The sequence below is a fragment of the Octodon degus genome, unplaced genomic scaffold, assembly GCF_000260255.1.
Source record: "Octodon degus isolate 3935 unplaced genomic scaffold, OctDeg1.0 scaffold00105, whole genome shotgun sequence".
Lineage (NCBI taxonomy): Eukaryota > Metazoa > Chordata > Mammalia > Rodentia > Octodontidae > Octodon > Octodon degus.
Genome location: NW_004524681.1, coordinates 8,925,553 through 8,936,773, shown reverse-complemented (window position 1 = coordinate 8,936,773; position 11,221 = coordinate 8,925,553). Strand labels below are relative to the sequence as shown.

Here is an 11,221-nt window from a genome sequence, read left to right as displayed (position 1 = left end):
CCCTCCTTTCCTCTTCCCCTACCCCTCTCCTCCTTCCCCTTCCCTCTTTCCCCTCCCCTCCTCTTCCCCTTCCCCTCTCGTCCTTCCCCTCCCCTCTTTCCCCTCCCCTCCTCTTCCCCTACCCCTCTCCTCCTTCCCCTCCCCTTTCCCCTCCCCTTTTCTCCTTCCCCTCTCTTCCTCTCCTCTCTCCTCCTCCCCTGCCTTCCCCTCCCCCTCCCCTCTCCTGCCCCCTCTCTAATACTGGGGATTGAACCCTGTGCCTTTGCACAGAGCTACATCTCTAGCCTCTTTTAAAAATTGGAGAAAGGGTCTCACTAGGTTGCTAGGCCTGCTGGCCTGGCCCTTTTGATGCTCCTGTCTCAGCCTCCTGGAACGCAGGGATCGCAGGTCTGAACCTGTGTACCCAGCAACTTGTTTTGCCTCTTGAGAATGAATGAGGGGCACTCAGCCTCCCCCCTGCTGGCCCCTGGTTTTTGCTGAAGCTCAGACGCTCAGAGAAGCTGCAGAGCCTTGTTTTATGTTTGGGAAGAAGTGGGTGCCACCCGGAGCGACTTTCTCTCAGGGTTTCCTTAAGCAGAAATAGTTCCTAGAGGGCATTACAGACTGGCCTGAGCCTCTCATATGTGATCACCGTGCTGACTTGCGTTCATCCTCCTGACCTTCTGAGTCTCTAGGATGTACGATTCTCAGCCAGCTGACAGGCTTTCCTAGCTGTCCCCACAGATGGCTTCCCTGAAGTTTAAGGCTTTTTTTCTGTGATGGGGCCCTCGGAGCTTTCTGAAAGGTAGTGTAAATTGATCACCATTCTTCACAGCTTACCGCACTGTTCCCTTTTTAGTTTACGCTTTCTTGTCTGATCCACCAGGTGAAAAACTGAGCTGAAGTCACTACAGAAATCTGGCCTCGGGGCATCTCTGGCTCTTCTCCTGCCCCGGGTCCCAGGTGTGGAGGACCCTTGCTCTTTTTCCAGACTTGACCTAGTTCTGCTTGCACAGGGCCTCTGGGCTCCTTGAACACCTCTGCCTCCTTTATTTTCCCCAGGCGCCCTCTCTACCACTCACCTTCAGCCCAGGCTTTGAGGCCCTCGTTGACCTGCTTGGTCAAGTTCTCCTGTGTCCTGCTATCCTAGCGTTCTGTGATTTAATAATGACGGCTTCCCGTCATTAGCTGGCAATCTTATCTCTCCCGCTGCGTGGATGCTTGCAGGGCAGGAACTGGGTCTTCCTGTTTATCACTGTGCTCGGACCGCGTAGACTGGACCCGCAGAAGGTGCTGAGGAAATAAGTATTTCAGAGCAAACTGTGTCTAACTTTCTTCCTTTGTAAAATGAGAATAATCATAGTACCTTATTGATGAGGCTAGAGTTAGCGTCATGAGGTAATATAAAAAATGGTGATTGTGGACTGGGGCTATAGCTCAGCGGTCTAAGCGCCTGCCTGGCAAGCACAAGGACCAGGGTTCGATCCCTGGTACTACACGCCATGCTGCCCAGAAAGTGGGCATGGTGGTGCAGGGCTATAATCCCAGCACTGGGAAGGCTGAGACAGGAGGATCACTGTGAATCCAAGCTGTGTAGTGAGACCCTGTACCAAATAAATAAATAATCTCCCTCAAAATCTCTCCCTCACTTCACACGTGCTATCCCTCATTCCTGCCACTTGCCACTTTCTGAAGCAGTCCTGGCCCTCCTCTCTTGGGAGTGTCATTGGTGGTACTGTCACGGCTGGCTCAGTGTCCTGGACCCATTGATCGTGTTTCCCCTTTCCTGGTCGTTTTGCCCTGGGAGAAGAGCCAGGAGTTGCACAGTGTTAAATCCAGAGAAGAAGGTGGATGAGGACAGTGTCGCACTCTTAGGAGCCTGCTGCGCCGGCGGTGGCCCCCTTATTGGATCACGTCCTGTAAAGACCCTCCAGGAAGAGGGCTTCCAGAAGTGCCTGAGAAAGTGGCAAGAACAGTGGGACAAGTGTGTTCAGGGGGGGAGAGGCTAATGGTCATGCGGCTTTTACTGCAATACATTTTAAAATTCAAACATTCGCTATGTATGCACCTTGATCACACATGAATGAGTGGAGACATGTAAAGCACTTAGAACAGAGGCTTGCGCGGATGGGCGAATGTTCGTGAAATGTTACTGTTTTAAAAAAGAACATGGAAAAAAACCAAAAGAGGAAGCATCTTGCGTGCAGCACACAGGCCCTGCAGCTCTGTCTTTCTCTAAATTACTAGGAGACGTTGTTAAGTAAGCTGAGCCAAGGGCTTGGCCAGGAGTTAGCACCTATTTGTGAACCTTTAGTGTCAGGACTTTGCCCGCCCCCACCCTGCACCAATCGAGGATCCTTGGCCTTATTTAGCCTTCTGCGGGTCTGTCCTGTCCTCCGCGGCTACTCAGGAGTCCTGCACTCGAGTTCTCGCAATTCCTTCCCGCTGAGGTTGAGGCCATCTGGTTTGCGAACCTGAACTTGCTCTGCTCCAGGTACTCGAGGCTTCCTTTTGCTCTCCTGCTGGTGCGGCTGTGTCTTGCCTCCGCGCTGGCTCTCCCTGATGGAGAGCTTGTCTGCCCTGCTCCTTGGAAATCATCACTGTCACACTCCGATGCGACCATGAAGGCAGGCACAAGCCATCAGCTTGATGACCTGCAGCGCCAGGCTCCCTGTCGCCTCGAATTCTGGTGGCTCCACAGTGTTCACTCAGCCATCAGCAGGCCCACCTGCCTGCGGGTCTGGGAATGTTAGAGTGCTGGCTCCCTATGGACAGGGAAGATAGAGCCGAAGAGGCTCATGTTGTGTGCCCTTTTGGATCAACTGTATATATGTTTTTTTTTTTTTTTTTTTTTGTTGTATCCAAAATCGAACTCAGGACCTTGTGCTCTCCATGCAAATAAGTTGTTTTGCAAGGAATGAAATCATAAATCATCCACCTGTGCGTGCATACATGCATGTGTCTATCTTCCATCCATCCATGCATCCATTCATTCATCCATCTACCCACCCACCCACCCATCCATCCAACACTACCTTAGTACCTCAGTTTAGTCTAATGACCCTTCTAGAGTCCAGGACTTTAGGGAAGAAGGTGTGTCCTTTACCCCTGGGAGTGACCCAGGCAGAGAGGAGAATGACATGGGTACAAAACATCAGGCACTCGTGCTGAGGACTTCAGGGCGCTGTGGTGAGGGTGAGAGATCTGACAGGAGCCTTGGCCACCTTGCAGCTGAGTGTCCTGCAATCCAAGGCAGGACCGCATCGGCTGCCTGCTGCGCTCAGAGCCCAGACAGAGCCGTGAGCTCTTGGGTCTTGGAACCCCTCGCCCCAGTGGGGCCTTGCTCAGTGAGCTGGCTCTGTGTCTCCATTTGGGCAGAGCCCCGGCGCTCCTCCCCCGGCTGGCTCCTGAGCCTCAAGGCCATCCTCTCCCTCCAGCTTTTCAGTGGTGGCCTCATGCTTCCACCCTTCTTCCACACACTGCCTGTGTTTGCCCTGATCCTGACCCGGCCCCTCCAGCTTCCTATTTATGGGGGTTCTGATGTGCAGCGTGAATGGTCCCCATGCCCATATTTGGTCAGTAAGTGGCAGCAGGTTTGTTCCATCTCATCCTTCCCAAGAACCCTCGAAGCGCTAGTTTCCAGTTGGTGTGACAGGTCAGATGCACGCATTACAACTAGCTTTAATAAATACTGATGGTCTTTTTAACGTTAGGAACTCCTTTTCCACCTCTCAGTCTGAAAATATTTTAATGTAAGCAAGGCACAAAGAATTATGGCCTCTTTGTTATTCTCTACAGTGTAAGACTGTAGGTGTCCGATAGCCAGGCAGGTCACACAGTGCCTGTGGAGCAGTAAGGGTCATGCAGAAGGGTTGCAGGAGGCCCCTCCCCCAGAGTGTGCACACCCATCCCCCACCAAGACTGATAAGTTCAAAACTGTCACAGACCTCACACATCTCGGGCAGTCAGTTCTTTTTTTTTTTTTTTTTTTTGAGACAGAATCTCTCTAGGTAGTTTGAGGCTGGCTTCAAACTCATTTGTATAGCCCATGCTGGCCTAATTCACAGTGATCTTCCTGCCTCAGCCTCCCCAGGGCTGGGACTACAGGTGTGCACCCCCTGGTGCTTTCTGCTTTTTGAGATTTGGTCTAAAGCATCTTTCTTTTTTTGTGTGTTTCAGATCTCCTACAAATATCTTATTCTTGCTCTTGGAATCCAGCTGGACTATGAGAAGGTACAGTTTTAAGTTTTTCCTACATTAAATTGGCCTATTTATGCCAAGATCAAACACTGTATTTTGTTGCTTTATATCCACTTTGACAAGAAAGAGGTCCTGAAAATCTTCTCCTACTTTTATTTCTCAGTGGTCCTTTTATGCTGTAAAAAAGTCTTCTCTAGGATTCTGTCAGTGATAACAATGTATTTCAGCTTTAAGCTTTAATCAGAGTTCATTATGTGTGTGCTGCGATAGTAATTCATGTACAACAGCTGCTATTCTGACAGTGATAAAAAACCTGACTTTCTATGTGCACTGAGTCAGCTGTATTAAAGATTAAATTTTCTTTTGCTAGTTAAATTTATATTTTTTTCCAGACAGGGTCTCGTTATGTAGTTCAGGCTGGCCGTGAACTCACTATGTAGCTCAGGCTGACTTGGAACTTGTGGCAGGCATCCTGCCTCAGTCTCTCAAGTACTGAGATTACAAGTGTGGGCTGCCATGCCTGGCTTAGATTGAGAGTTCTTAGGAGACTTTAAGGCTGGGATTCCAGCAGTCCACCTTTAGATGTTGAAGGGACAGCTGGGTTTCATGGTGTGGGGGCACAGCACTACCATGCGGCCTTGCCAGCTCCTGAGGTCTCTTTCTGCGAGCCAGACGCTACCTGGCAGTTGTGAGGTTTGAGTTTATTTCCCTGAAACATAGTGGAGCAAGTCAAGTCATCGTTCCGATTTCTAGGGGCCTGTTGGAGACAGAGGGTGAGGAGTTGGAGCGCGTAGAGCTTGGTGCTCACCAGGTCATGACTGAAGGACCAGGATCCCAGCCAGAGCCTCTTAGGAGGCAGCCCAGGAAGTCTTTGTGTTTTGTGACTTATCCCTGGCGAGGGTGTGGGAGATGTTTTGGTGTGCGCTGCATGCAGGAACACAGAAGTCATCCACCAGGCAGTGGCGTGGAGGCCGATTTCTGGGCCTGCCTCAGGGTCCTGCCTCAGTGGGTCTAGAATGGGGCCTGACAGGCTGCATCCCTGGCCAGTTCCCAGCACACTGCTCCTGGAGTCCACTGGCTTAGAAATGTTAGGAATGTATCCAGGATCACACAACTATTAAGTAGAAAAGCTGGGCCTCAGGCCAGGTCTGCAGGTTCTACAGCTCATGCTTCGGATGACCTGATTGTCATGCCATTTCCAAGAGTTTGATGTGGTACAGCCTGAGGGGGTCATGTGAATTTGGTGTGCTGCTGATATAAATGAATGGCCTTGGGTCCTGCCTATCTCTTTGCTTCAGTCACTTTCCTGTCAAGGGGACAAAATACAACACCCACAATTTAAAGGAGAACAGGCTTATGTTGGCTCATGACTTCAGATGGTGCAGTCCATGGTTGGCTGGCCCCAAGGCAGAAAGGGCTGGGCAGAGGGTTGTGAGAGGGAAAGACTACTCAACTCATAGCCCAGGAGCAGGGAGAGCAGGGGGGCCTGGGGGCAAGAACACATCCTCCCAGGTCATGCCCTGTGACCCACCTCCAGCCAGGCCCCTGCCCTAACAGCACATTTAGCTGTAGGTTAACCAGTCCACACATGAGTACAGCACCTCCACAATCCAGCCACCTTTTGAAACCTCTAACATGGGAGATTTTGGGGGCATTTAGGTACAAGCCATGCTCCTCTTCCCAAGGGGAACTGGTTCTCCAAAAGTGTGGCGGGGCTGGCACCTTGTCCTCAAGGAACTAGGACCCTAAAGGCATTTATAATTTGATTTAAAACACATTTTCTATGTGCTTGGTTGCAGATTAAGGGCCTACCTGAGGGTTTTGCTTACCCCAAAATAGGGTCCAATTATTCGGAGAAGACAGTAGAGAAGACATGGAAGGCGCTGCAGGACTTCAGGGAGGGCAATGCCATCTTCACCTTCCCAAACACGCCCGTAAAGTGCGCTGGAGCCCCGCAGAAGATCATGTACTTAGCCGAAGCCTACTTCAGGAAGGTGGGTTTCCAGTTCCAGCAGAGTGGCTGTGCAGGCGTGGGAACATGGCCATCGCTGGGGTCCTTGTCCCTACCCTAGGGCCTTCTTTAGTTTTAAATTTTTGTTGCACATCTATATAGTTATATAACTTGAAGTTGATAAGATAGACAAAAGGAAGAGGTAACTCATAATCCAATTGCTTTAGTAGTGCTTTCATCATCAATGTCCCTCCAGAGTTTTTTCTATGGATTTAAAAAATATGGTTCTAATTGGTGTGCATATGAATTTAGTTGTATTGCATGTCATCAAATAATTTGTGTAACATGCTTTTTACTATATATCTAAAAGTCCACTGGGGCAATAGGTTAGAGATTGGTGATCTTCTTGCCTCAGCCTCCCCAGTGCTGAGATTACAGGTGTTCGCCAACATGCCTGGCTAAAATTTCCACATTTGAAGTTAGATAATTGCAAATTGATAATTTTTATACACATGTGTACAAACCTCAATTGTTTCCAGTCAAGCTCAAGTTTATGAATATTTTCTGGTTCTCAAAATACAGCCTTGCAATTTTAATAGGCAAAAAATCAATTTTTATAAAAGGCAAAAAGGAGTGGGACATGCTGGGACATGCTGGCACATGCCTTTAATCTTTTTTTTTTTTTTTTTAAGTGTATTTAGTACAGGGTCTACAGGGTCTCACCACAGATTGGACTTGTAGTGATCCTCCTGTTTTCAGCCTCCCAAGTGCTGAGATTACAGGTGTGCACCACCACGCCCAGTCTCAGCTGCCCTCTCAGGGTGCCCCCCAGGTGGTGGGGCCAGCATGGCATGTTAGGGATGGAATCTCAGTCACTGTACCTGCCTAAGCAAGCGCTTTAGTCCACTGAGCTAACTGGCCGACCCTACATGCCTTTACTCTTCACACTCAGGAGGCTAAGGCAGGAGGATTGCTGTGAATTTGAGACCAGCCTGGGCTATCTAATGAGTTCAAGGCCAACCTAAACTATTCAGAGACACTGTGTCGAACAAAACAAAACAAAACAAAGCAGAACAAAACAAAACAAAGCAACAGCAAAAAGGACCTAATGGAATTGCAAACCTGAGTGGGAAGAGACTTCTGGGAAGGCTTTCTCTTCCTTCCCCTCCAGCCTGCAGCTGGGCAGTGCCCACCTCTGTCTCACCAAGGGTGCACTCACTGAACTGGCATCATGGACAGGAAATGAGGTGGTGCTGGGCTCAGGCGCACATCACCCCTCCAAAATGTGTGGTAGTGGGAGGCTCTCTCCTGCAGGTTGAATTTCTATCTAGTTCCAAAGGAAATAAAAATGGAAGGGAAGGGAGAGTAGGGCTCTGGGATTGATTCTTCCTCTTCCTTTTCTCAGACTGGAAAGCGATCCAAGGCCAACATCATCTTCAACACTTCTCTTGGGGCGATTTTCGGGGTGAAGAAGTATGCGGATGCCCTGCAGGAGATCATCCGGGAGAGGAACCTCACTGTGAACTACAGGCAGAACCTCATCGAGGTCCGCGCAGACAGGCAGGAGGCTGTTTTTGAGAACCTGGACAAACCTGGGGAGACCCAAGTGTTTTCTGTGAGTGTGGGTGGTGCCAGCTGCCAAGTTGGGTGGTGGTGATGGAGCAGCTCCCCTCCCTGTCCACCATCACTGGGTTGGGCAGGGCTGGTTGGGGGAACCTCTGGGGATAGGGAAAGGGACAGGTGGAGCAAAGTGGGCAGGAGGGGAACAGCTGTGTTGAAGGGGGCCCTGGAGGACTTAGTGACAGGTGCCATCTGTTCGTCCCATACCTGTGGCTCTCCTTCCCTGGCACCGAGCCACTTGAAGCAGTCCCCGTATTTCACAACTTCAGCTATGGCCTGGGGTTCCTCAGATGCAGGGTCTGGTCACTGTCTGAATGCGTGGTGTGCGGGATTCAGCCCTGCCTACCACGGGGACAGCATGCAGGGAACATGGCACTGTCTTTCAACATCTTTTATCTGCATGAAAGTCCTCTCAAAGGATCTGGCAGGGCTCCTTGCTCTTGGGGTGGCCTGGCCATTGTCACACAGGTTGGTCTTTGTGGGTTGCAGTCATTCTCTTCTGTGAAGCAAGAAATGCACTTTTATGGTGGTACCTTCAGGGTTAAGAGCAAGATGCAGGGCACTGGACAGGATGCTTTACTTACAGCCTTGGCGACAAGAGGATCGTGCACAGTCACATTTGCTTTATTCTGCATTTGAGGAATGGGGGCTTCCACAAAAGGGCTTTCAAAGTGAACCAGAGATCCATCTTCTAAACATCAACACTTCAAATATTAAGCTTCTTTTTTTAGTTCACACTCTTTCTAAAAACCTATTCCCAGGTTGGGAAGATATCTCAGTGGCTTTACCACCTGCCTGGCAAGCATGAGGTCATGAGTTCAATGCCTGGTACAAAGAAAGAGTTTATTTTAAAGGGCCAGGGAGACAGCTCAGTAGAATAAGCATTTGCCTGGAAAGTGCAAGGTCCTGAGTTCAATACCTGGCACTGCCAAAAAAAAAATCTATTCCTCACATCCTTCTTCTTTTTTTTTTTTTTTTTTTTTCTTTTTGGTAAATGGAACATATTGAATAGCATTAAAAATGTTACAGGTGACTCAGGGTCATAATTTTTAAAAACTCTTACTTGGAAATAACCTCAAACTTTGAGTTGCAAAAGTAGAGTACCAAGACAGTTCCTGGCAGGCTTTCCCAGCTTCACCTACAGGGTTGGACGTCATTTACTTTGGCTTTGTCATTTGATCACTCTGCCTCTGTACCCTTTTTCTCACTATCATTGTTCCAAAGGTAAATTATATATATCCAATCTTGTGTCCCTTTACCCCTAAATACTTTAGTGTAAATACTCTAAGGGATAGATGTTTTCTTATATAACCGCAGTACTTATCACTTAGAACATTTAGGACAGATACAACAGTCTTTGTATCCAATATTGTTGATGACCCAGTAGGATTTAGAGTGATTTTTCCCTCTCTGGGTCAGACCCTATTTTATAGTCAAGAATTGTGTTTAATTGTGACGTCTCCTTAGCACCTGTTGTGTTTAGGCTTCATTGCCTTCTCTGACCCTGACATTTTGGAACAATGCACCCACACCCCTCTTCCGCCTCTTAGGAAACTAGACTGTTCTTCATGTTCGGTTCGCCCATGTTTGGTTGTGATGACTTCTAGGCTGTGCTTTCTGTGCAGACCACTAAGTAGGTAATGCTGCAGACCACTGTGTGAATAGTGCTGGCCTTGCAGGAATCACACCCACAGCAGAGTGTTCACTGACCCTTCATTGGTGATGTTTGTTTTGATCACGAGTCAAGATACGGTTCAGTTTTTCCACTGAGTAATTGCTATTCTCTCTCCTCTCCCCGTGCTAACAAGGAAGTCTATGGGCAGAAACTTTGAGACCACGCGAACACCCTACTTGTTAAAAATCTTTGCCTAGAGTTAGCATCCATTGAGGAGATTTGTCCCCTGAAACTTGTGTTATGGTGCTTGCAAAATGACAGTTTCCTTGCTCCAGAATTCCAGCTACCTTTACCAGCAGGCTCTAGGCATTCTGTTAGTGAGAGCCTTTCCTTCTCTCTTACTTAATTACTGGTGTGAACTCATGCGTTCATTGCCTCCCAATAGTTTGTCATTCATTAATGCCCTTAATTTTTTTGGTGCTGCAATTGTCCCAGATTTGGTGTGGAGCAGCACCTTCCAGCTGCCTTCTGCACCTGTGTCACGTGGCCGCTGTATTTTCCAGCACCTCCTTACCTTCTGCTGTCACAGGATGTCCCCAGCTCATCCAGCTCTGCCTGCGCTGGCTCGGGTCTACCATTTAGAGTGTTTTCCATTTGATCAGTCCACATTTGCAGTGCATGATGCTTGCGCTCATCGTGGGGAGCTGGTACAGGAACGTAATGCATCTGAATTCATTTTATGTCCCTTTCCCCACCTCTCTCCCTCTCTTGCTCACCTTCCTATTTGCAAAAGAGCTAACTTCCTGTTTCCTATTACCTGTCATTTATTTTTCTCTTTGTTTATACATTGAAATGCTCATATAATGGAAGCCATGCAGTAGTTAAGCTTATGTGTCTGATTTCTTTCACTTAACATTATATGTTCTAGATGCATCTGTTGTCCTACAGATGACGCAAATGTTTCCTTTTTATGGTAGGGTAGTACTTCCTTGTATGTAATTACTACCTTTCTTCATCCATTCATCTGGTGATGGATGTATAGGCTGTTTCCAAGATTTAGCTCTTATGAATTGTGCAGTTATAAACATGGGCGTGCATGCATCTCTAATATGACGTCTTTACCTCTTTCAGGTGGACATCTAGAAGGGGAATGACAGGGTCAAATAGAATTAATATCTGTCGACCTACCTACCTACCGACCCACCTACTTATCTATCTTGTGCTTGCCAGGCAGGTGCTGTGCCACTGAGCTGTATTCCCAGCCCTCAAATGGAATTTCTAGATTGAGCTTTCTGAGGACTCTCCATACTGACTTCCATTGTGCTTGTGCTAGTTTTCCTTGTCATCAGCAATGTAATAGAACTCTTTTTTTTTTTTCCCTACAGCCTCACCAGCATTTCTTATTATCTGATTTCTTGGTGATGGCCATTCTTTCTAGAGACAGATGGAATCTCAGTGTTCTTTTGGCTTGTAGTTCTCTAATGGCCAGAGATGCTGAACATTTTTTCATGTATTTATTGGCCATTTGTACTTCTTCTGTGAAGTGTCTATTTCTCTTGCCAATTTTTTGATTGGGTATTTTTTTGGGGGGGTGGTGTCTAATGTTTTTGAGTTCTTTATATATTCTAGGTGTTAGTCCTCTGCCCAAAGAACAGCTGGCATTGTGCCTCTGCTCATTTTCTAGTTGCTTCTTCATGCTGTTGGTTGCTTTTATTTTATTTTTAATTTTTTTGTTTTTCTATATATTTTCTTCCCCTAATTTTATTGATAAACAAATAGCAATGAGATAGTTTCAAATCAAATTGGTAGGACAGTTTCAATAATTAACACATTGCATACATTCTTCTTAGTGGTTA

At 47.7% G+C, this 11,221-nt stretch overlaps 1 protein-coding gene across 2 annotated transcripts in view; it reads left to right on the top strand.

Annotated features, from left to right (window-relative positions):
- Positions 1-11,221, top strand: part of Sqor (sulfide quinone oxidoreductase) — a 60,661-nt gene that overhangs the window by 35,475 nt on the left and 13,965 nt on the right. For both annotated transcript variants that reach the window (XM_023724084.1, XM_004639029.2), the window contains exons 4-6: positions 4,159-4,212; positions 5,979-6,173; positions 7,536-7,745. In XM_023724084.1, coding sequence (XP_023579852.1) covers positions 4,159-4,212; positions 5,979-6,173; positions 7,536-7,745 — 459 coding nt within the window. The remainder of the gene's footprint in view (positions 1-4,158; positions 4,213-5,978; positions 6,174-7,535; positions 7,746-11,221) is intronic.